General features: G+C 36.7%; 3 protein-coding genes and 1 non-coding gene across 6 annotated transcripts; 3 read left to right on the top strand and 1 right to left on the bottom strand.

Moving 5' to 3' along the window:
• The first annotated feature begins 5,584 nt into the window (after nt 1-5,584).
• LOC107626275 (peptide methionine sulfoxide reductase B5) lies at nt 5,585-7,646 on the top strand. Its single transcript, XM_016329114.3, has 3 exons — nt 5,585-5,963; nt 7,024-7,180; nt 7,303-7,646. Exons 1-3 carry the CDS (start codon nt 5,653-5,655, stop codon nt 7,453-7,455), a joined length of 621 nt encoding a protein of 206 aa, XP_016184600.1. The 5' UTR covers nt 5,585-5,652; the 3' UTR covers nt 7,456-7,646.
• Nucleotides 7,647-7,880: 234 nt separating this feature from the next.
• On the top strand, nt 7,881-15,577 carry LOC107626274 (K(+) efflux antiporter 3, chloroplastic). 2 transcript variants are annotated; one of them, XM_021116568.2, is made up of 21 exons: nt 7,881-7,943; nt 8,024-8,209; nt 8,301-8,408; nt 8,628-9,011; nt 9,477-9,578; nt 9,725-9,805; nt 10,029-10,130; nt 10,469-10,546; nt 10,658-10,726; nt 10,944-10,994; nt 11,084-11,197; nt 11,299-11,400; nt 11,529-11,663; nt 12,289-12,470; nt 12,563-12,698; nt 13,129-13,200; nt 13,288-13,389; nt 13,864-14,025; nt 14,377-14,466; nt 14,569-14,727; nt 15,116-15,577. In XM_021116568.2, the coding sequence occupies exons 3-21, from the start codon at nt 8,373-8,375 to the stop codon at nt 15,395-15,397; spliced, it is 2,439 nt and encodes an 812-aa protein (XP_020972227.1). In that variant the 5' UTR covers nt 7,881-7,943; nt 8,024-8,209; nt 8,301-8,372; the 3' UTR covers nt 15,398-15,577. The 2 variants fall into 2 exon arrangements, with proteins under 2 accessions (XP_020972227.1, XP_088360298.1); XM_088504172.1 differs by lacking the exons at nt 7,881-7,943; nt 8,024-8,209 and having other exon boundaries at nt 8,210-8,408.
• A 1,367-nt stretch (nt 15,578-16,944) lies between these two features.
• LOC107626273 (putative sphingolipid transporter spinster homolog 2) lies at nt 16,945-22,623 on the top strand. Of its 2 annotated transcripts, XM_016329112.3 has the most exons (16): nt 16,945-17,500; nt 17,849-17,977; nt 18,391-18,492; nt 18,972-19,076; nt 19,169-19,244; nt 19,650-19,724; nt 19,984-20,086; nt 20,172-20,234; nt 20,470-20,551; nt 20,683-20,783; nt 21,003-21,079; nt 21,276-21,389; nt 21,466-21,585; nt 21,682-21,810; nt 21,915-21,993; nt 22,210-22,623. In XM_016329112.3, the coding sequence occupies exons 1-16, from the start codon at nt 17,331-17,333 to the stop codon at nt 22,449-22,451; spliced, it is 1,767 nt and encodes a 588-aa protein (XP_016184598.1). In that variant the 5' UTR covers nt 16,945-17,330; the 3' UTR covers nt 22,452-22,623. The 2 variants fall into 2 exon arrangements, with proteins under 2 accessions (XP_016184598.1, XP_020972224.1); XM_021116565.2 differs by lacking the exon at nt 18,972-19,076 and having other exon boundaries at nt 17,036-17,500.
• Nucleotides 22,624-23,701: 1,078 nt separating this feature from the next.
• On the bottom strand, nt 23,702-23,820 carry LOC148575465 (U5 spliceosomal RNA). Its single transcript, XR_015906657.1, has one exon. It is a non-coding gene; the product is annotated as a U5 spliceosomal RNA (small nuclear RNA).
• Nucleotides 23,821-24,026: the final 206 nt, after the last annotated feature.

Below are 24,026 nucleotides of genomic sequence, written 5' to 3'. Positions count from 1 at the left end.
AGCTTGGTACTTGCTAACTTGGAGAGGGCGTCTGCTCTGCTATTGAGATCCCGAGTTATGTGTTTGACCTCGGTTTCTGCAAAGCGCCCGAGGTACTCCAAAATTTTTTCCAAGTATCTCTTCATATTTGGGTCTTTTGCCTGATACTCTCCGTTTATCTGGGAGGTCACTACTTGGGAATCGCTATATATCATCACTTTTGTTGCACCGATTTCTTCTGCCAACTTTAATCCAGCAATTAGGGCTTCATATTCTGCCTGATTATTTGAAGCTGGGAATTCAAATTTGAGGGAAACCTCTATTTGGGTTCCCCTTCCGTCCACTAATATTATGCCTGCACTGCTTCCTGTCTTATTTGAGGATCCATCTACATAGAGTTCCCATGAAGTTGGCTTTTCCTCTTGCTCTCCTGCACATTCTGCTAGGAAGTCGGTAAGGCATTGGGCTTTAATTGCCGTCCGAGTTTCATACCTTAAGTCGAACTTGGAGAGCTCTATTGCCCATTGAACCATTCTCCCTACAATATCCGTCTTTTGGAGGATTTGCTTCATGGGTTGGTTCGTGCGGACTCTTATTGTATGAGCTTGAAAGTAAGGCCGTAGCCTTCGTGAGGCTACCACTAAGGAGTAGGCAAACTTCTCTAGTTTGTGGTACCTTAGCTCGGGTTCTTGTAGAACTTTACTGATGAAATACACCGGATGCTGACCGACCTCGTCTTCTCTTATCAGGGCTGACGCGACCGCCTTGTCCGCTACAGATAAGTATAGGACGAGGTCTTCTCTAACTACAGGTCGGGTCAGAACCGGAGGTTGACTCAAGAATCTTTTGAACTCCTGGAACGCCTCTTCACATTCAGGAGTCCACTCGAACTGACATCCCTTTCTCAATAAGGAGAACAGTGGAAGGGATTTTAGTGCTAATCCTGCCAAAAATCTGGAGAGGGCTGCAAGTCGGCCGTTTAGCTGCTGGACCTCTCTTAAGCAAGTCGGGCTTTTCATTTCCAGGATAGCTCTACACTTATCGGGATTTGCTTCGATCCCCCTTTGTGTCAGCATAAACCCTAGAAATTTTCCAGCTTCCACCGCGAAGGTACACTTTGTGGGATTTAGCCTCATCCCGTGTGACCTTATGGTGTCAAATACTTGCGAGAGGTCTGTTAAGAGGTCGGCCTCTTTCTTGGTTTTCACCAGCATGTCGTCTACATAAACTTTCATTAAGCTCCCAAGGTGGGGAGCAAACACTTTGTTCATCAGCCTTTGGTATGTGGCTCCCGCATTTTTTAATCCAAATGGCATGACCACATAGCAAAAATTTGCTCTGGGCGTGATGAATGATGTTTTCTCCTGGTCTGGCTCATACATCGGGATTTAATTTGGTTATACCCCGAGTAGGCATCCATGAACGAAAAGTATTGATATCCCGAGCTGGAGTCTACTAGGGTATCAATACTTGGTAGTGGGTAAGGGTCTTTGGGACATGCCTTATTTAAGTCGGTATAGTCGACACACATTCTCCATTTGCCGTTTTGCTTCTTGACTAGAACTACATTTGCTAGCCATGTTGGATATTTGAATTCTTTGATGAAGCCGGCTTCTAGGAGTGCCTGCACTTGCTCTTCCACTGCTAGGGCTCGTTCTGGGCCGAGCTTGCGTCTTCTCTGTTGTACAGGTCAGGACCCTGGGTATACCGAGAGCTTGTGGAACATAAGCTCGGGGTCTATCCCGGGCATGTCAAAGGCTTTCCAGGCAAAGAGGTCGGAATTATCTCTTAGGAGCTTAATCAACCCTTGCTTTAGGGTTTCCCCTAGGTTGGCTCCTATGTTGGTGTTTTTTCCTTCCTCTTTGCCGACCTGTATTTCTTCAGTTTTTCCTCCCGGCTGTGGTCGCAGCTCTTCTCGGGCCCTTGTACCGCCGAACTCTATGGTGTGGACTTCTTTGCCTTTTTCCCTCAGGTTCAGGCTTTCATTGTAGCACTTTCTTGCCAACTTTTGATCTCCCCTCACCGTTGCTATTCCTGCTGGGGTCGGAAATTTCATGCAAAGGTGCGGAGTTGACACCACCGCTCCGAGTCGATTAAGGGTAGCTCTGCCGATCAAAGCATTATATGCTGACCCTACATCGATGACTATGAAGTCTATACTCAGAGTTTTGGATTTTTTCCCTTTTCCAAAGGTACTGTGTAGGGGTAGAAATCCTAGCGGTCTTATTGGTGTGTCGCCTAGTCCGTACAAAGTGTCGGGGTAGGCTCTTAATTCTTTCTCCTCCAACCCTAGTTTGTCAAAAGCGGGCTTGAAAAGGATGTCCGCTGAGCTCCTTTGATCTACTAGGGTTCTGTGGAGATGGGCATTGGCTAGGGTCATAGTAATTACCACTGGGTCATCATGCCCAGGGATTATTCCTTGCCCATCTTCTCTTGTGAATGAAATGGTGGGGAGGTCGGAAGACTCTCCTCCGACCTGGTAGACCCGCTTGAGATGTCTTTTGCGAGAGGACTTGGTGAGTCCCCCTCCCGCGAATCCTCCTGAGATCATATGGATATGTCTCTCTGGAGTCTGCGGTGGTGGGTCTCTTTTATCCATATCGTCTCGCTTTCTCTTCCCATGACCGTCCGACCTTTCTATGAGATATCTGTCGAGCCGGCCTTCTCTAGCCAGCTTTTCTATCACATTTTTAAGGTCGTAACAGTCATTTGTCGAGTGACCATATATTTTATGGTACTCACAGTAGTTGCTGCGACTCCCCCCTTTTTTATTTTTAATGGGCCTGGGAGGTGGCAGCTTTTCAGTATTGCAAATCTCTCTGTATACATCCACTATGGAAACCTTTAGAGGAGTATAAGAGTGATATTTCCTTGGTTTATCAAGACCAAGTTCTTCCTTCTTCTTGGGTTCCCTCTCCCTCTCTTTTGCTGAGGGGAAATGCCCAAGTCGCCAACTCGAATCTCTCAGTCTAGCATTTTCTTCCATGTTGATATATTTTTCAGCTCTTTCCTGTACATCACTTAAGGAGCTGGGGTGTCTTTTAGATATGGACTGTGAGAAGGGACCTTCCCTAAACCCATTGACTAACCCCATTATGACTGCCTCGGTGGGCAGGTCTTGGATTTCTAAACATGCTTTGTTGAACCTTTCCATATAGGCTCGTAAGGATTCTCCGACCTCCTGCTTTATCCCCAGGAGGCTTGGTGCATGTTTTACTTTGTCCTTCTGGATAGAGAACCTCATCTAAAACTTCCTTGAGAGGTCTTCAAAACTGGTGACAGACCTCGGAGGGAGGCTGTCGAACCACTTCATCGCCGCTTTCGACAAGGTTGTCGGGAAAGCTTTGCATTGCGTAGCGTCAGAAGCATCAGCCAGATACATTCGACTTTTGAAATTGCTTAAGTGATGCTTTAGATCCGTGGTTCCGTCATAGAGGTCCATATCAGGGCTTTTAAAGTTCCTCGGAACCTTTGCCCTCATTATGTCCTCGCTGAAGGGATCCTCCCCTCCTAGGGGCGACTCTTCTCGCTCGTCGCGGGAGTTCCGACCTTTGAGGGAGGATTCCAACTTCAAGAGTTTTCTTTCTAACTCCTTTCGTCGTTCCATCTCCTCCTTTAGGTTCTTTTCCGTCTCCCTTTGTCGCTCCCGCTCCTGTTCCAATTGTTTCAGGCGGCTTTGGTGGACGTGGACTAGTTCCATAAGTTCAGTTGCATGGGACTGTCCGTCCTTCTCCGATTCGTGCCCTTCTGAGGAGTTCACCTTCGGATTTTTGACTCCGGAGGTACCTTCTCTATGCTGATCGTTGGTTCCCTGGTGGAGGGTCAGGTCTGCGTCATTGTTTCCGGTATCCAGATTCTCTTGTTCGGAATTTGATTCCACATGACCCTCTTCGGGGGATCTGTCCGCCATCACTAGTTGATCTCTCGGTTCTCCGGCAACGGCGCCAATGTTACGATGGGTAACCGGAGATTATTGGGCTGGACTCACTGGGTTGGCCCAATCGTCTGAGGAAGGAAGCCTTTGAGCGGGTCTGCGCCTTGAGGGCCTCCGTCCGACTTGTGAGTATGAACGAATGGGGGGTGGTACCTGCAAAGACACTCTGATGCCTAAGTCAGCAAGGGTGTGAGCAGGTCTAAAGAGTATTGGGACTTAGAGATACCTGAGAGGTGTCAGTGTATTTATAGTGGTGAACCAATAACCACCGTTGAAGTAGTGCCACTTTTTTAGGGTGATAACCGTCCCTTTATCTTAGGGAGGTTGAGATATGGCTCCTGGAAGTGGTTAGAGAGATTCTAGGGGCAGTTACTCATTTAAACGAGTGATTATCTGCCAGCTAAACCTCGTCCCCGACTTCTTTAGGATAAGTCGTAATAAGAACCGACTTCCCAGGAGGAAGGTCGGTGCTAGGTGAGGCTCAACCCTTCGGATTGGGCCTTTTATTTGTACCTAGGCCTTATCGTTGGGTCAGGGTATGAACACATAGTATTAATTTTAGAAACAATCTCGCTAGATAACAAATTAAGAAACATGGGTCATTTATTTTTTTCACGAAAAAAAATCAAAATATAAAAAAAAATTCAATATCCCACATAAAACAAATTACCTATTTACTTAAAAAAATCCAATACCATATAAAAAAACATCTATTAATAAAAAAAACCATCTAAAAAACAGTTAAAAACAAAACAAAACATAAGCACACCCCCAAAAGAAACATCCCAAAACTTAAGAAAGAAATATCCAATAATCTACATAAAAAATCATAAAAAAAAAATTTAAAACCACATAAAAAAATCCGAAAAAATAGTTAAAGAAAAAAAACAAAAAAAGAAACGCGTTGCGACAAGCATTGCGGTGATCGGCGACGCTACGAATCATCAGGATGCGCGACGCGAAGGAGGGAGCCACAGTATGTTGGGACGGAGGGAGTTGTGGCGGTAACGACACTGTGAATCAGCAGGGATGCGTGACATGAAGAAGGAGCTGTGGTGATCGGCCGAGCGGCGCGTTGCGAGGGAGGGAGCTGTAGTATGTCGGGACAGAGAGAGCTGCAGCATTTGACTGAAATATACAATGCGAGGAGGGAGCCACAATGGTTAAAGGTGCTGTGCGTCACGAGTGGGGGAGCTACGATGGCAGGAGGTTGCGTGTTACAATGGAGGGAAGACGACAGTCGATGGTGCTGTGAATCACGATGGAGGGTGTTGGGGTGGGAGAGAAAGAGAAAGATAACACTAATGAAAGTGGGAGAAGAAGGAGAGATGTGTGATAATTTTTTGAAAAATATTTTTTTTGTGTTATTGGACTTTTTTTTGTGACCCAATATAATTGACAGAAATGGACTGATATTCTAGTTGTTTCGTAAACTTTCTATTTTAGTCATTGGACTTCTTCTTATGTTCCAAGAAATTACTTTAAAACTTTTTTTTTGTGGTAAAAGAAATTACTTTCAAACTTTGTTGTATCAACCGGATACTCAAGTAAATATACATTTTTTGTTTCTATATATTAGTGGGCTATTCAGTTAACTACCATATAATGCAAAAAAAAAAATGAAAAAAAAAATAGAGATTAAAAAAATAAATTCTCTAGAGTGTAGGTAGGGCCATTGAATTTCATTGCAATAGCAAGTATTGTCCATGGAGGTCCGTGGTTGTTTAGGTGACACATGAATGAACAAGATCATGAGCTTCAACAATATTCTTAGAACCACACCTCTCTCTCTTTCTTCTTCCAACACCAAACCGATTATCTCCCACCTCCTTCAACCCCTTCATTCTCCTCCCACCTCTCTCTTCAGACTTCTCCCATCCAAAACCGTTACTCCTGCCTTTTCAATTCACCAGCAACAGAGGCGCCGTTTGCGTGCTGGGGTTGTTGCCATGGCTTCACATGCGCCTGGGTCGGTCCAGAAATCGGAAGAAGAGTGGCGCGCCATTCTCTCCCCTGAACAGTTTCGGATCCTCAGGCAAAAGGGCACCGAGTATGACATTCTTTCTCTCTACCCACTTCGCTGTGTTTGATGTTTTGTCTGTATGAAAATTTGTGTTAAAAAGCTTAGTTCATGTGAGCATTTTTACCTGAGTTGGTAGATATAAAAGTTTCAAATTTAATGGACAGTTTTGGAGTAGTAATGATGATTTTTTTTTTTTGGCGACTTGAGTAGTAACGATGAATATTTTTCATTTTGAGCTGTGAAGATACTCAAAATAGGAATCAAGAAAAAAAAAAATTTTTTTCTCAATGTTATGACCCGTGTACTACGGTAAACACAATTGAGTAAAATAATCTTTTATCTTCAGAACTTGATACCTGATTTTCAGTTAGTTCTGTGTTTTATGTATGGAGGATGTAAGTGTGCCTTAACTGATGGCGACAAAGAAGTCTGTTCTTGTTGTTTCACGATTTAACCTGAAATTTAGACTAAATGCTTTTACTTGAGTTAGTAACAGGAGGTGTATGATAATTGATATCTAACCATGCCAACTGGTGTTGATTTCTTTGCATAAATTCATCAAAATTGTTGTCAATTTTATCTTTTCTTCCTTTATCCAGCAATGGATTTTTTTTCTTTATTTTTTTAAATAAAAATTAACAGTCACCTATTAACTCTCTTACTTATTGCTTCATTGCATATACAGAGCATTACAACCTTTATTATCAGTATGAAAAACTTGAATCATCTTAAAGAAGCAGCTCATGAAGAAGATGAGGATTACTTGGGTATTATTGCCTAATTAAGGGATACATTGAAATTAAACTATTCTCAAGACAAAAGTATGCTGATTAGGTTGTTTGATCACAGCAGCTAGTCGAAGTATTCCTTAATATGTTAATGATCATCCTAAAAGACGTAGTGTGTCCTATACAAATATTTATGAATTCTGATAACAGATACTGAGAAAAACAGATGGTAAGGAAATGATTCATAGAAGGTTCAGTTCATAATAAACCTGAATGAACAATTAATTATGATATCTTAGAATACTCAAGATGGGGATTTGCTTTCGTGCTGAAAAGAAAATATTGTTTGCATTTTCCAGGTATCCTGGAACAGGAGAATATGACAAGTTCTTTGGCGAGGGAGTGTACAACTGCGCAGGTTGCGGGACTCCTCTCTACAAATCCACTACAAAATTCAATTCTGGTTGCGGTTGGCCAGCTTTCTTTGAGGGCCTTCCTGGAGCCATAAACCGCACTGTGAGTTTACTTTGTTCTTATGTTGACTTGTCTGCACCACTTTGTACTAGATGTTACTATTAAAACTCCATCGGCAATGTGAGTTACAATCACAAGTTGATAAAAATGTATTGTGTCACCAGCCGGACCCTGATGGAAGGAGGATTGAAATAACATGCGCTGCTTGTGGAGGGCATCTTGGTCACGTCTTTAAAGGCGAAGGATTTCCAACACCCACCGATGAACGCCATTGTGTCAACAGCATTTCACTGAAGTTTGTGCCTGCTAATTCTTAGTCTTTGTAATGAACTCTACTATGTGGAATTATGGATATGCTGGAATAATTATGTCACTGAAATGAAGACGGATAATGGAGTGGTAACCTGTGTTTCCCATGCTGTAATGGTACTGGATTCTTGTATTGCTATTATGTGATTGTAGTATGGATCCTGAGTTTATGTTCAATATAAGAAAGTTCTGATGCTAAGACTAAGAATGTTGTAATATTGTGCTGTATGAATTGTGTGTATGGAATTGCTAACCATCAGTGACAAATGAAGGAACATGCATAAAGGCATGAAGCATTAAAGCACATTCAAGGGGAAGGTAATGCATCTCGTTAGTCTTCTAGCAAAAAGAAAGACAAAATACCAATTACATCCTATCTTTCATTGTTCTGGTAATTTTGATGATTTTAATGCACTGGCAGTGTAAAGCCTTTTACACACAGTCGTACAATCACACCCGTATTTTTAGATGACTATTCACGTGGATAATGTAAAAGGTAATTATTTTATATGAGACAAAATGTTATTGTGCTCCAAAAATTATAAAGATTATTAAAATTACTTTTTTAACAAATAGGAACATTTGCCACGTGGAGGCTGGAGATTGAGTATGTGGGCTGAGAAAAATCTGAGCATTTATTGTGAACCACGAATGGGACGGCAGTTGAATATTAGTTGTGGTGGTCATCTGTTGCGCTGCACACACACGCATTATCACTCGCACTTTAATCCAAAATCCAAATTACTTTCCCCTTTCTTACGTGTACGTGCTCACTTATCCACCTCTATTTTTTTTTTTTAATTTCATTTTATGTTGTTTTCCTCTCAACTTCTATCTGGGTGTCTGTGACCAGAATATCAAACAAATAATGCAAATGCGCTTCTCCAAGTTGTGTTCTTTTGCTTCTTCGTAACCAACTACCGCTATGTTGGAATCTCTAGCTTATTGCCAAAGCTTTAAGGTAACGTTCTTACATTTCTTCACTTGGATTGTGATTTTTGGAATCAAGAAAAGAAATGGCAATTCAACATGTTTAAACTTGCATCGAGGGAATCACTATATAGTGTTTCTTCAATTGCTCTGTTGATTTCACTGTTTTACTCGAAAAACAAACTATACATTATGCTAAGCTGGAAGTGTCATGTTATTGTATAATCTGATTTAAAGAGTTTTCTTGCAGGGATATGACCTTACTAAGCAGAAGAGTCCAGGATGTTCTCATGTTCTTTCACGCATATGTAGAAGTTCTGTGTTCATGTTTTATTCAGTCAGCAAGCAAGTCACGCCGCAACCACGCTGTGCTAGTCATGGGATAGTTAACAGGAGTTCTTTCTCAGAAGGTTTCTTTAACAGCAAGCCTCTCTCTGTACCATTGTTTTCCGGAAGTAAGGGATTCTATTCATTTAAGTATAGTCCATCGCGTTGGCAAAGACTGCAGACAAATGTAGCATATGATGTTGCTGGTGCTGTTGAAGTCATCAACGATTTAGGATTGGATACTCTTACTTTCTTGGCTGTGACTGTCTTAATTGTACCCACACTCAAATCAGTTAAAACCAGTCCTGTAAGAAATACTTGATATTTTATCTTTTCGGTAATATATTGTGCTCTTCAAAATTATGATTAACTTCATACCTCAATAAGCAAAATCATTATCACATAACCCTCCTCTGTGTTGGTTATCAGATGACATTCTGTTCATGTATCAATATGATTCTCATCAGCTATCAGTATCATATTATGTCAATTATCATTTGAAGTGAGCTTTAATGTAGTATGAAGTTGTGATTATCATTCTATGCCTTGAAATTTTCTAATTTGTAGAATAGTTAAATTTGAAACTGATGGATGTAATGCAGACACTTGTTTAGATTTATTTTGAATAAGGAAAATAAGTTATATCTAAAGCTATTTAAAATTTTTAAAGATGCTTGTATAAATTCACATGCATATAAGTGTGGAATTATTTTTATCCATTTGACTGTCCTGTATTCATAATTGAAAGAAATTCAATGATTCTCATTTGCAGATACTTGGTTTCTTCTTTGCTGGGGTGGTACTCAATCAGTTTGGTTTAATTAGAAACCTTACAGATGTTAAAATTTTGTCTGAATGGGGGATTCTTTTCTTGGTAAGATAAATCTCAGCAAAGGTGCCGTTCCTGCTACTCTTTTTGTTGTCGTCGCTATTGCTATCATTTTGCAATTCTTTTGAACTCTGAAATATGCACTATAATTTAGCATGTTATCAGTCTGACATATGCTAGTTTTGTTTCAGCTATTTGAGATGGGTTTAGAGCTTTCACTTGCACGTCTTAAAGCTCTTGCAAAATATGCCTTTGGGATGGGATTGGCTCAGGTATAATGTCTATGATCCAAATGGGAATCAAAAGAAAATATCTTAATCTTTATTTTTAAAATTATAACTGAAACAAGCATGATGCCTTTTGCTATTTATTTATTTGTTTACTTATGCATTATTTACAATTGCTTGTAAAGAAAGTGTTATTTTTTCTTTAACATTTATGAAATTATGTTTTGGCCTTCTTTTACTTATTCTAATTATTTATACACTTTTGAAGGTTGTACTATGTACTTTAGCATTTACTGCTTTTGAACTTCCACCAAATGGGGCTGTTGGAACGAAAATTTTGGAATTCCTTTTCCACTCAAGGCCTGATCTAGTGAGAATTCTGTCTATAACTATTTATCTTTTTCTGCTTATTTACTTCAGTTATCATAATTTTGTAAATAATGCAATTGTGGGCGTCAATTTTACCTTATCCTTTATTCTAAGTTATAGTTTTGGCACAATGTTAAGTGAATATGTGCTTTGTCCATTCATCAATCCTCAAGGATGCATATTATGGGAGAGATTCAGTTTAAAAACCATTTTATGAACCTATACCTGACTGCTTAAGCATTAGGATTTTTTTTGTTAGCAAAGAATAATGTAGAATTGAGTTACTAGAGTAGCCTGTCATTTTATTTTATTAATTTATTGTGGAGATCATATCCATAGGTGAACATCAGAAGCATTGATGAAGCTGTAGTGATTGGTGCTGCTCTTTCTTTATCATCATCTGCTTTTGTTCTTCAGGTATTTGTGATTTTGATTAATTTCACCACATTGTTTTGACAAAATGTGTGTTGTTTGTAACTCTCATTATGGATAATGTAGCTTATCAAACATATATATGTGTTTATGTAGCTCCTTGCTGAGAAAGGTGAGCTTCCCACAAGATTTGGTTCGGCAACTCTGGGAATACTTCTTTTGCAGGTTCTTGTCTTTACACTTTGTTTGACTTGCACTGTCTTCATCTTCCAAATATGAAGTTATTGATATCCAAAAATAATGTGGTCATTAGAAATATTTGATGTATATTAGCTATCCTGTTATATCTGCTGATAGACCATAGAAGATCGACAAGAATGTATCAGTAAAGAAAAGTTCTGATGTAACTAACCTTGTCTTCTTTTCTGCTTGATATCTCCAGGACTTAGCTGTTGTTCCTCTTTTAGTCATTCTTCCAATACTAGAGACCCAGGTGAGGTGTACACTGTAAACAAAATCTATCTGTTATGCATTGATTCGGTTGTTCATACTATTCTTTCTTTTTTTTTTTTATTATTCAAGAATATGTCTGAGGAAAGTCTTTGGCCCATGCTTGCTCAAGAAAGTTTAAAGGCATTAGGTGGATTGGGTCTGCTTTCTCTTGGGGCAAAGTACATTCTCAGAAGAGTTTTCGAGGTCTGTATGGAAGATATACTTAAGGCATCTTATCCAAAATAAAAATTGTGCCCATACTATTTTTTTTATGTGTTCTTATCCTAAACTGTTGGTTAATTCAGGTTGTTGCCGATTCAAGGAGCTCAGAGGCTTTTGTTGCTCTTTGCTTGCTGACCGTTGCTGGGATTTCACTAGGCACACAGAATTTGGGCTTCAGTGATACGGTCCGCTACTTTACAATTTATAGCATATTAGCATCTTACTTTTCAGTTGATTCACTTCATTGTGTGATAGTGGAGAGCCATTAAATTTTGATATCTGCTTGATAATTGTATGCAATGTCATAATGCAGCTTGGAGCATTTTTGGCTGGAGCAATCTTAGCTGAGACAAATTTCAGAACCCAGATTGAAGCAGATATAAGACCATTTAGAGGCTTGCTTCTTGGGTTATTTTTCGTAACTACGGGAACTTCAATTGACATGCAGGTTCTATAATTATTTGTGCTACACGTGCGATAATTATTTTGTAGTTTAGAAAGGAGTATTTATTACGTGGACTTTTGTATCTAGGCATGCATGAAAGCTTTAGTTATCTGGTTCATCGAACTATATATTATTGTGGATTTTAATAAATTTGTTTCTATAAAACATTCGTGGTTTTTTTTTTTTTTTTTTTTTTTGGTTTAAAAAACTGGTTTATTTAAAATGGTTTTGTTTAGTTTCAGTTCAGTTTGGTTAAACTGAATTTTTTGAACACATCTATTCATTAGACAAAAATTTCATCACCTATGATTTTACATTCTAATGAACCACAACATAATGAAAGTTTGCTCTTGATATACCTGAGTAATTCCCCTAGGGTTTCGCAAAGAGAGGATACACATGCATTATCACACCCACACACCCTAATGTATAATCTTAGTAGTTTAACTGTTTACATACAACTAGATACATGAAATTATAATATATAATTAATTATGGTGTTGTTAGATTTATGAATTTAGGCGCTTATATTCTTTATAACTTTGTATTATTATATGTTCCCCTGTGAAATTACAAATGGAAGTATGTTTTTCCATGTATATTTATCATGATTTTTCTTTTGTTGCAGCTCCTTTTTCGAGAGTGGCCAAATGTACTTTCACTGTTGGCAGGTTTAATTACTATCAAGACATTGATCATAACAGCGATTGGTCCTCGTGTTGGACTTACTTTACAAGAAAGTGTGAGAATAGGGTTGTTGCTCTCCCAAGGAGGCGAATTTGGATTTGTAGTTTTCTCTTTAGCAAATAGGTAACTACTTATTTAACCTATTGCAATGGTTTTATTTGAGTGAGAAAATAAGTTCGTCTTTAATAATAAAATTTATGGCTTCTTGCAAGCAGGCTTGGGGTGCTTCCGCTTGAGCTTAACAAGCTGCTCATAATTGTTGTTGTATTGTCAATGGCATTAACCCCATTTCTGAATGAGGCTGGAAGAAGGGCTGCTAGTTTTATTGAAGAAAAATCTAATACTGAGAATGTATGCCTTTCTCATAAGATTTATAATTTTTGAAGTTATGTGCACATCCACAATATGCATGCATGTAAGGATTGTTAAGTTGTGGATTACAAATGCTTTTAAAATAAAATGTAACATATAAGAATTATAAGATATTGTATTTTCTTTTACTAAAGAAACAAAATTATATATCTTACATAAGAAAATATGTTGAAGAAAATTCACATATTGTCTTAGAAGCCTAATAATGCGGACCAGGTCCTTTTCATAAAAATTTTATGCTCTGATGATTTCATGCATCAACGACATTATAAAAGGACACTATATAAGAAATTTTGAGATATAAATAATAAATTATAACTTTCTTAAAGATATATAAGTGGAAGTTTTATGTCATTTGATTTCATATCAAGTTCTACTGTACACTGGCTGAGTACTAAGTTACTTGCAGAAAGCTTCTGAGAAGGTTAACTACAATGTCAGTGAACCTGTTGTTATCCTTGGATTTGGACAAATGGGTCAGGTAGGTCAATCAATATATTGCAACAACCTGTCATTTATATTAATATTGCTCATATCTAAACTTTCTCCCTTTGCTCCTGATATAAAGGTCCTTGCAAATTTCCTGGGCAGTCCATTTGCTTCAGGAGTAGACAGTGTTTCAGTAGGATGGCCTTATGTGGTTTTTGATCTTAACCCGACAGTAGTAAAGGTCAGTGTATTTTAAGAGCTGTGCATGGCATTGTCTACCAGTATATGTACGGGTTTTTTTTTTTTTTTTTTTCCCTTCTCCTTTTTCTGAGGAGCTGTTTTAAAATTTTAGTAGATTTCTGGTGTTTTGGATATTTTTGGTTTGGCCACGGGGAATTGCATTTTGGCCTGGGAAATTCCTTCTTACTTCTTACTTGAGGCACGGAACATAATAACAAGTTTCTCTATATGTAAAATTTTTCAGTTTATATCTGCACCCAGTGGCAGTTGTCTTTTAAAAGAGAATCAGAGTAAAGCAATTCCAATAAATGGCTGATTAATCATTTAGAATCTCTATGATTTTAGCATTTTCTTTTCTTTTCTTTTGTTCTATTGAGAGAATGAAAGCATTCTTGCATTTTCTTACCCTTCATATTGGAATCTCTCTTATCCACCATTTGTTTAATTTGTTCTTCTATCGTCAACCATTGAGCAGGAAGCTCAAAAACTTGGTTTTCCTATTCTTTATGGAGACGGATCACGTCCAGCTGTTCTTCAATCTGCTGGTATCTCTTCTCCTAAAGCTATCATGATTATGTACACTGGCAAGAAGAGGACAATTGAAGCTGTTCAAAGGTTGCGATTGTCTTTTCCCGCGGTAATAATATACTTTCCATTCCTAACCTCACTGCAAGCCCAATCTCGTATCTCACTGTGTTATGCGGCAAAGCATGCATATGCATAAGAGAAAGATATTCATGAGTTTCAAGCAGAAGCTATGAATTGAATACCTTTGTTTTATTTTGTTTACAAAGAGTGGTGATGAACCCCAGTATTTATCTTATGATTATGAAGAATAAATAAGATCACTTTATGTCTAATTGGAAATCTCTTGCATACAGCATACCCTCTCTGTTTCACACACTATCTTATGATAGACCCCAATATTTTGTTCTCATCTCACTTCTGTATAATTGGTAATTCCTTACTGTATGATGAAATTCCTCAGATTCCAATATATGCAAGAGCTCAAGATCTCAAGCATCTTTTAGATTTGAAGAAAGCTGGTGCAACAGATGCCATTATGGAAAATGCAGAGGTACTGACAAAATTTCTATCTTCTCCTTATGGTTGGAGCTTTTAATAGCTACTGGTTAGTAATTAGTTGGAAATTGCAGCTAAATCGAATTCATTCTTGCAGACTAGCTTACAGCTGGGTTCCAAGCTTCTAAAAGGCCTTGGTGTTATGTCTGATGATGTAGTATTCCTAAGCCAGCTTATTAGGGATTCCATGGAGCTACAAGCTCAAGAAGCAGTTGGTTTATCCGATCGAGACCTAGATATTATGAAACCGCTACAGGTACTTCAAAATCAACGAAACATTAATTGTAGTTACATAATATTCAATAAATGCTCGGTGATCATCTTCATGGTTATGGTGTTGTGACATATAGCCTTAGATTGTTCTGATGTTTCTTTTTAACATTGCATTAGAAAAATGTTTGGGCAAAGCAAGTGGTGGGAGGATTCATAAATTGTTGCATGTCTTTGATTAGGTAGCTCTTGACATGAAAATTCCGTTTCTTGATCAACTTTCAAGGAAATTGAAGTTTTCTGTGATACTATATTTCATGTGACTTTCGCTCCATTCACCATTCTCCTTGTGTAAATATGATCTTCCTTATTTTAATATCTAATATGAATCTGTTATATTGTGCTATAATAAACTGATGTGTGTACATTGTAAGGTGAGAGTTTCTGACTTGATGGAGGCAGGCGTACCAACAGCTTCACCGGAACACGAACCATCAGAAATGCACCTGAAAGATCAAGCTTCATTGGGTACAATTCAAGAGGAAGTGGTTGCTGAAGAACAAGATTATGAGCTAAGACAAGCTGTGAATTCACAAGGAAATGGTGCTCTAAATGGGAAACAAGGCACTGAAGATCAAATCTCAATGGTTGGTTCCAAAGATGCAATGGTGGACACATCATCAATCTCTTCCCATAATGCCATGGAGGAACCCTAACAATGTTATGTTAGGTGACCTTCCCTTCCCATTAATTTTGCTCCTTTAAGGCTCTAACCATATAACTTACTGAAATATTTCAGCAAGTTGTCATTTTTATAATTTTACTGCAGAGCTAACAATTTATGTATAGGAAACTTATCATTTCAACAAAGCTTTTAGAACATCATTATTCCAAAAGAGATGCTCAATTTAATTCTTTGGTAAGAGCCAAGTGTATATAATATAGTAACATAACACCATGCAAATTATATCCCTCTCCTTCACTAAGGTACACAGTCTTGTATGTTATTGGCCACCTAGTAATCTATGTATATAGATACCGAGTTTAGCGCAACATATTTTTATGTTTACCATGTATTAAAACTAGATATAGGTTTTAAAAAAAATAAGAAAAAAAGAAGAGAGATAAAAATGCTTTAAGACCCACAGGTGTGCATTTTATGTTTTAATTGGTTTTGTCAAAGTCGCCAATGGAGAATTAATTTTTCATTTAACTATGTTTGTCTCAAAAGTAAGTTGCCATGGGAGATTTTACTTGAAATTCGTCCAGTATGTTAAACAAGAAATTCACTTAAACATGTTAATTTTAAATCATGGTCATTGGTTGATAAAGTAGAGTCTAACATATCTGATTAATAGAAAAAAAAATTATACTTAAGATCAAGTAAAATTTTCAGAGAATAAACATTTGAAGTAAAAGTAAAACTACGATTTTGACCCTATAATTACATCTTTACTTTGACATCGCTTCAAAGTTCAATCGTTATCTTCAATCCACGTCAACTTCTTCTTTAATTATTGTCATTGTAATCTAATTATTATATTATTAATTAATTATTAGATTATTATAAGAACATTATTATGTTTAGTGTCAATTTCATGGGACCCGTTCATGACATTACTAGTTAAGTTACAATTCTAATCTTACCATCATATGACATCGCCATTATTGTCAATAATTCGAATTTTTTCTTTCTTTAAATAGAAGAACTACACGTGAATTTCTTTACATAAGAAGAATAACAAGCTTAAACAGCGACAGATTCTGTTTACTCACAATTAAAATCTCTCGTGAAAAATAAATCTATAGAGAAATATTAAAATAACAAGCCACAGTATAAACCCCAAATTCCAAAGCACGAGTTTTATTTTTTTCGGCACAAAAACTCACAAGTCACAAGATCTTCATCGTAAGCTAAAAAATACTGTAAGTTTAGCAAATATCATTTAAGAATACATATTAAAAATTATTAATTAATTTTTTTATGAAAAATATGTGCAATTTAAGTTTTTAATGCATTTACTATATTTATTAAAAGAAAAAAATTAAAAATTTTTATTCATAATAATATATACTAGATAAATCCAAAAGATAGGAGATACTGTTGGTAAGAAAAATATGATACTAAGTACTAAGAAGATTGAATTGAGAAACAGTGAAAATAAGTCAGATTGAAAAACAGAAGAAGTGATGATGCGTAAGATAAGGAATTAGAAAAAGCATAAGAAACAGATAAATTTAGTTGTCACCCAATAAAATCTACACTGATTGGAAGAAGCAAAGCCAGAGAGCATAATCAGCTGAGTAACAAGCACATATAAATAAACAAATATGAAATAACTAATCCTAACGAACTATATTAAAAAATAAATAAATAAAAGGATTTCTTCAAATTCCTATTTATCAGCAAATTCTGTTAAGAAATACACAAGCCCAAAATTCAAAAAGCAGCATAATCATTGAATCAGTTCATCCCAATCACATTGTTTGATGAAACTAGAAAGTGAAGGAATCAAAGAAGAAGAAGAAGAACAGAGCTCAGAGAAACAAGGCCTCTTTCTTTCAAATTTTTAATTATTTTTGTCTATTTTTTAACAAAAAAAAAGGGGGTCACTGTCAAAAGTATGTATTATTAAATTTGATAATAATATGATGGCGTCACATGAACATGAAGCAAAGGCTGAACCTCCACCTTCTTCTTCTTCTTCTTCTTCTTCTAACACTGCTGAGGCCAAAACGGAGACAAGGCCTTCCGTGGAAACAGACATGTCAACAAATTCGACCACCATTCCTTCAACTTCATGGTTGACACCAAAGATGTAATTTTTTTTTCTTTTCAACCCTCTCACTTGCTTTTGCTTCATAGATCTGAGCTGAAAAAGAAAAGTGTGCTTCTGGGGCAAAAGTTGGGTTCTTTTTTGCAATTTTGAATTTGGGTATGTGTTGGATTTGGAGGACGGGTAGCAAGTCTGAGTCTTTTATTTAATTTTCGTGGGAATACTGTTTTTTATTATTTTTGTTTTTTGGTTTAGCATAATACGTTGTGTGCTTGGAAGTACATCTTATTTGATCAATTGTGGATGTAGATTAAGTTGAAACTTGACAATCCAACGGGTTTTTGTGCATTTGGAAATTCTGAATATATTTTGTACTGTTCTATTCTGCAGGTTACTTGCTATGTTTTGTATTATGAGTTTGATAAACTATTTGGACCGAGGAGCAATAGCAAGCAATGGTGTTAATGGAAGCAGAGGAACTTGCACCAATGGTACCTGCTCGTCTGGAACTGGAATACAGTATGATATGCTTCTCTTAGCTCTTATGGGTTTATTTCTAAGAGTGTGTCTTCAAAGGATATGTTTTTAATGCATGACAAAGAAAACCCAATTTATGAATGTTTCATGCCCTCCTCCTGTTTCAAGGCAAGAATAGAGGATTTCGTCAAGGGTTCAAATTGCGTTGGTTGCCTTTATATGGTTGACCTTGAATAACAGAAAAGAAATTGGACTCTTTTTTCGATTGAAATAGGCAAAAATCACTATTGCAAGATTAAGTTTAGTTACTATGATATAAGTGAGACAGGAATTGAGATCATGGTGCAAAACCTTTTTTTTTTTCCAAGCCATTACCTTTAGTAATGCAATTTGTTCAATATGAAGTACCAAAATTTCAGGACTTAATTTTCTAATGTCGAACCTTGCATGAATAGGGGGGATTTCAACTTGAGCAATTTCGAGGATGGAGTTTTATCATCAACTTTTATGGTAGGACTACTCGTAGCCTCTCCAATATTTGCATCTCTAGCAAAAAGGTAATTTGTTTTATTGTTTTGGAAATAGTTTTCTCCATATTGTTGCATAGTTGTTAAAGCTTAATATGCTGGTTTATATAATATTATAGTTTTTAGCACATAAGCTTTAAATATTTTTTGTTCATTGTTCTTGTATTTTATACATCTTAAACTAATTTTTACTTAGTTGGGATATTTTGTTCAGCTTTATTTAGCCTAAAATATCTTCAGAAATTTCATTTTTATGAATGAAAATTCTGAAAGCTGAACAACTGACCAAACTTTAAAAAATCCTTGATATACTATATTGAAATCCAAGTTGTCCTTTATTTATAAACAAAGCTATTGCACTCATCAAAGCCTATCAATTCTTATGATTGTTCCCCATGAAAGTGAAATTTAACCATTTCAGTCATGTACATGCACATATCATTATGATATTTATAATCGTGCTATCACTTTGTAAATATTAAACCTTACATAATTATTATATTTTGTAGTGTGAATCCATTTAGACTTATTGGAGTTGGATTGTCAATTTGGACTATTGCTGCCTTAGGATGTGGTTTTTCTTTTAATTTCTGGTCCATTGCAGTCTGTCGCATGTAAGTGCTTCTTCTATTGTATTGAGTTCTTATAATAGTAGTAATTGTAAGATGTCTTTTTTGTTCCCTTGTGCTTTGGTTATTCTCTATAGGTTGGTTGGTGTTGGTGAAGCTTCATTTATAAGTCTTGCAGCACCTTTCATTGATGACAGTGCCCCACCTGCTCAGGTTTGTCTTTTCTCTTGGATTAATCTGATGACTGATGTTCTCAGACTGGGAATAACTCCATTGTCCATTATGCTCATATATCCTGATATATTTCTAGTTATTGAACTGTGAACCAATACTTCTGGATGATTTTGAGTCAATTGAATGACCATCAACAATTCTGCTGTAAATGTATCATGTACATTATTCAATGGGTCATAAATACCTGGTAAATGTAATGCTATTTTCATCTTGACAATTGCATGTTAGGCTAATTTCCTGATTTCATTTCAATGGTTTATAGATATACTAATATGGAACTGAAATGAACTGACTAATGTTTTCTTCAACCTCCTTCTTGATAGTTCCAGTGTTAACTATTTTATTTCTGGAGAAATCTTTTCTTATACTGGTTTTGTGTATCAGAAAACAAGGTGGCTTGCAATATTTTACATGTGTATACCAGCAGGATATGCAATTGGGTATGTCTATGGTGGCGTGGTAAGTTTCCTTTGGTTTTGATACCAGTAATAAATACTAGTAGAAACAGATGATGAGGGAGATGACTTTATATTTAGGATGACAAACAAAATTTTCTTTCTGAATTTTGAAAAGGGAATGAAAAGTACAGTTACAAAAAGTAAAAAGAAGTAAAATGTTAGGCTTGTAGATAAATAAAAACTTGGATGACAAATGAACTCCTTTCTCTGTAGCAGTGTATTTTCTTGCTCTCTTTGATTTTACCTTTGTTTATAAACAGGTTGGAAATCATTTTGGTTGGCGTTGTGCTTTTTGGGTGGAGGCTGCTTTAATGCTTCCATTTGCTATATTGGGGTTCACTTTGAAACCTTTGCAAATGAAAGGTGCATGTTTGTCTTGCATTGATATTATGTCATTCTCTAATGTAATTAACATCTCTGAAGTTCTGAACTCTACTTGTTGATACAGGTATGGCTCCGGGTGGTTCAACAAAGGTGCTGGCCGCTGACACAGTTGTGCCAGGAGTTCAAGGTGCCATTATATTTTGGAGTAGTGCTATATGAGATAACATTAATGCATTTTCTAATAATATATTTCAGTTCATATAGTACCATTCCTCTAACTTAAGATTAAAAACAATGTTCTGTCCACAGAGCAGACCTAGTAGAAGTGGTACACACCTATTATTTTTCAATAAAAATTTAGGTTTCTGTTCTCTTGGCTTGCTTCAATTTTCCATAAACCATTTCATTCATGTGATGGATAGATGTGGAGGCTTCAAATAGCAAAGATGAGTCGGTGTCCTCGAGTGCAGAGGTTGGAGATAAAATCTCACATGAACCTTCCAAGTGAGAACAATACACTTATTCTCCATTTATAAAGTTGTTTCTTTAATGTAAATTAATGATTAATTGGCTCCTATAGTGGCCATTGATTATGTATTTCAAATTACAATTGGTTGATTCTTATCTTATTTCAGGTCAAAATCTGGAACCCCCGCAATATCAGATCAGTTCTCACAATTTTTTCAAGATATGAAAGAACTTTTGCTTGATAAGATTTTTGTCGTCACTGTTCTAGGTACTTGTTCTGCTTACTGGTTTACTAATGCATCAACTTATTTCCTTAACTTTAATAGTATTGTTGTTAAGTTCATGTCAGAAGCCTGCTATATAACCACCTTACTTTACTCACTTATGACCTTAGCACCATCATCTCAAACTATACAGCTCCTAAGTTTACGAGTCATTTTGTTTTGTGTTGTCTCTTCATTCAGTTTTATTACTTGAATATTTGCAGGTTACATAGCATACAACTTTGTTATAGGTGCTTACTCATATTGGGGCCCGAAAGCTGGTTATAGCATATATCATATGGTGAGACTTCGTTTGTCTAATGACCACATGTATGTTTACGATTTTATTGACACGGTTGCTTCTTTCTACAATTCTACTGTGAATTTTAGCTTGCATAAATGAGATATAGATTGTGTTATTTTAAGATAATACACAGCTTAAACCATAATATTATTGGTATGATTATTGTTAAACTAAGGACATTTTACCTTGGCAGACTAATGCAGATATGATGTTTGGAGGAATCACAGTTGTATGTGGAATATTGGGCACATTAGCAGGAGGCTTTGCTCTTGATTTCATGACTAACTCCCTATCAAATGCATTTAAGGTTGGTGAGATTCTGGCACTTCTTCATACCTGTTTGTGGCTTGCCCTTCATACCAGAGTTCCACTTTTGTTTGCAGCTTCTCTCGCTGACAACATTGGTTGGTGGAGCATTTTGCTTTGGTGCCTTCTTATTCAGAAGCCAGTATGGCTTCCTCGCGCTTTTCGCTATTGGCGAACTTCTTGTTTTTGCAACTCAGGTATTTTTCATTTTCTGTTTAGACTGATCATTGAAATTCATGGTGAGAACTAAGATGTTATTACATTCTCAATGATCTATTATTGCACATATTTAGGGTCCTGTGAATTATGTATGTCTCCATTGTGTCAAACCAAGCTTGAGGCCCTTATCTATGGCAATGTCCACTGTTGCCATACATATCTTCGGCGATGTACCTTCCTCGCCTCTCGTTGGAGTTCTCCAGGTTAGTCTTTTTTAGGCATTCAACAATTCTTCCTTCTTTTTCTTCTTCCCATTTCAGTTATGAACATTATTCTCGTGGTTTATCTTTGCATATTTGTAATGCAGGATCGTATCAACAACTGGAGAACGACCGCATTGATTCTATCAACTATATTTTTTCCAGCAGCTGCTATATGGTTTGTAGGTCAGTCAATCTTGCCAACTTTCTCTTGATTTGCTACAAACATCTCATATTGCCAACTTGTTTGACTCATCATTACTATAAAAAGAGCAATACGTATGATTATTCTATGATCAAATCAATGATGGATGCATGTTGGCCACATGAGCATTAGCTTGTCTTGTAGGCAAAGAATACGAATTTGTGTAATAACAAAAAAAAACTTTGATATTGTGGCAGGAATATTTATGCATAGTGTGGATAGGTATAATGAAGATAGTGAACCTCAATCTCAGCTTCAGCCTCAACCTCAGTCTCAGCCTCAGCCATTGCCTGAAGAGAAAACTGGAGAAACACCACTTCCGACACCATCAGTAGAAGAAGAGAAAACTAGAGGAAAACCATTTCCTGAAATACCACTTCCTACACCATCAGTTGAAGAGAAGAGTGGAGAAACACCACCTCCTCCTAAACCCCAATGATGAATTTTCTTTAACTTCATTCCTATTGAAGCACAATTTATTTGGCACAGTGATAGTTGTAGCAAGTGTAAATAGTAATATAGCATTATTATTTTTTTGCTTCTCTTTAATAATTAATGTAAGCATGTTTTTGCTTTTCATTAGCTGAAATAAAGGAATAGCATTCTCTCCATCCAATCCATGTTAAGTGACTCTATTTAGTTAAGATGGTAAATATTGGATCTGAATCTTAAATAATAACTAGAAAAATTACTTTTTCTATAAATAGATAATAAGATATAATTTAAAAATAAAAAATGATATATTTGATGAGATGAGATACAAGCATGAAGTTGCCATGTACAAAAGCAAGGTGGTGGTCATCCAATGACATCCATCACTTATCAGTGCACGTGTAAAATAAAGATCAGCACTCAGGATTGGTATGAGACTAAAACAGAGGTTGCAGAAGAAATCAGCGGCCTTCAGCCTCAGGCTTGGTTTTCCATGGTTTTAGTGGCCCCTCGGATATTTTGATAATTAGTGCCCACAGAATGAGTTTTCATACATAAAATAAAATTATAAATAACGCAACGTTGGTTTTAGCTTCATCATCATCCTTTCCATGGCACCTACCGCCGCAATGCTCTTTCTCTCGCACTACAATGCCAAATCACATACCCCACCACCACCCTTCTCTTCTCCATCTGCATCTACTTTCAAACGCTTCAAAGATTCAGCACTTACATGGCTTCTCAACTGCAATCTCATTCCCAAAGCGGCTTCCGACAACACCACGTTCGATCAAGCGCTTCAACTCTGCACCTGCTAATGTCTTTCCTTAATTTCCAGTTATCATTTGATAGAATCACAATTTATATCTTAGGTATAATAATGTCCAAAAAAGGGGGAGTGAATCCGGTGAAAAAAAAAAAACTGGATGATATGTGCTTAATCTAACTATTTATTATTCTCTCTCTTATTTATTTCTGGTCCCACTTACAAAGTAAAAAATCAAAGATAAAAAATCACACTGTCTCCTTTTTGGAAAAAGGGTTGTCGCTCATGTTGAAAATGTAAATACCATGAAGCTGTTAGTAATGATTATCTGCTTCTGCTTAGCATGCTAATGCCTTTATACCACTATCATAATTAAATTAAAACTTAAAAAGTTAAACTAAACTTGGGTTTTCGGCTTAAAAGGATAATGCTTTTATACAACTACGATAATTAAATTAAAACTTAAAAAAGTTTACACTAGACTTGGGTAGGAACCCTCGAAACGAAGGTTCCTCTCAAAAAATTAGCGTATGCTGCTAATTGCAGCGAGCACACGGTATTCTTTAGTAAAAGGCGAAAGAATAGTTTGTTCTGTGCTCACTGCACAGCTCCGTGGTTTAACAGGCTGACCAAGGTTGCCTTATATATATTTTGATTACTAGAAATTTGATTGTGTTGGGCGATGCGGGACTTAACTTGTTCAAAAACGGTATCATATTCTTATGTCCAAAAAATAAAATAAGAAAAAGGTATCATATTCTTGCCTTAGCCAGCAAAGTTTGCATCCAGTGGTCATGTTTATTCTTGCTACATAAT

This window comes from Arachis ipaensis, chromosome B2, assembly GCF_059453495.1.
Source record: "Arachis ipaensis isolate K30076 ecotype BB chromosome B2, ASM5945349v1, whole genome shotgun sequence".
NCBI classification, from domain to species: Eukaryota; Viridiplantae; Streptophyta; class Magnoliopsida; order Fabales; family Fabaceae; genus Arachis; species Arachis ipaensis.
The sequence above is the reverse complement of the archived record's forward strand: the minus strand, read 5'-3'. Positions and strand labels throughout refer to the sequence as shown.

Bases quoted from the DNA above. Each gene is read 5' to 3' on its own strand.
- LOC107626273 (XM_016329112.3), top strand. From the start codon at position 17,331: ATGATGGCGTCACATGAACATGAAGCAAAGGCTGAACCTCCACCTTCT. The intron at 19,725-19,983 runs GTAAGTTTCCTT...GTTTATAAACAG, and splicing joins GGTATGTCTATGGTGGCGTG to GTTGGAAATCATTTTGGTTG. The intron at 21,080-21,275 runs GTGAGACTTCGT...TTACCTTGGCAG, and splicing joins GTTATAGCATATATCATATG to ACTAATGCAGATATGATGTT.
- LOC107626275 (XM_016329114.3), top strand. From the start codon at position 5,653: ATGAACAAGATCATGAGCTTCAACAATATTCTTAGAACCACACCTCTC. The intron at 5,964-7,023 runs GTATGACATTCT...TGCATTTTCCAG, and splicing joins CTCAGGCAAAAGGGCACCGA to GTATCCTGGAACAGGAGAAT. The intron at 7,181-7,302 runs GTGAGTTTACTT...TTGTGTCACCAG, and splicing joins CTGGAGCCATAAACCGCACT to CCGGACCCTGATGGAAGGAG.
- LOC107626274 (XM_021116568.2), top strand. From the start codon at position 8,373: ATGTTGGAATCTCTAGCTTATTGCCAAAGCTTTAAG. The intron at 10,995-11,083 runs GTGAGGTGTACA...TTATTATTCAAG, and splicing joins TTCCAATACTAGAGACCCAG to AATATGTCTGAGGAAAGTCT. The intron at 14,026-14,376 runs GTAATAATATAC...GAAATTCCTCAG, and splicing joins TGCGATTGTCTTTTCCCGCG to ATTCCAATATATGCAAGAGC.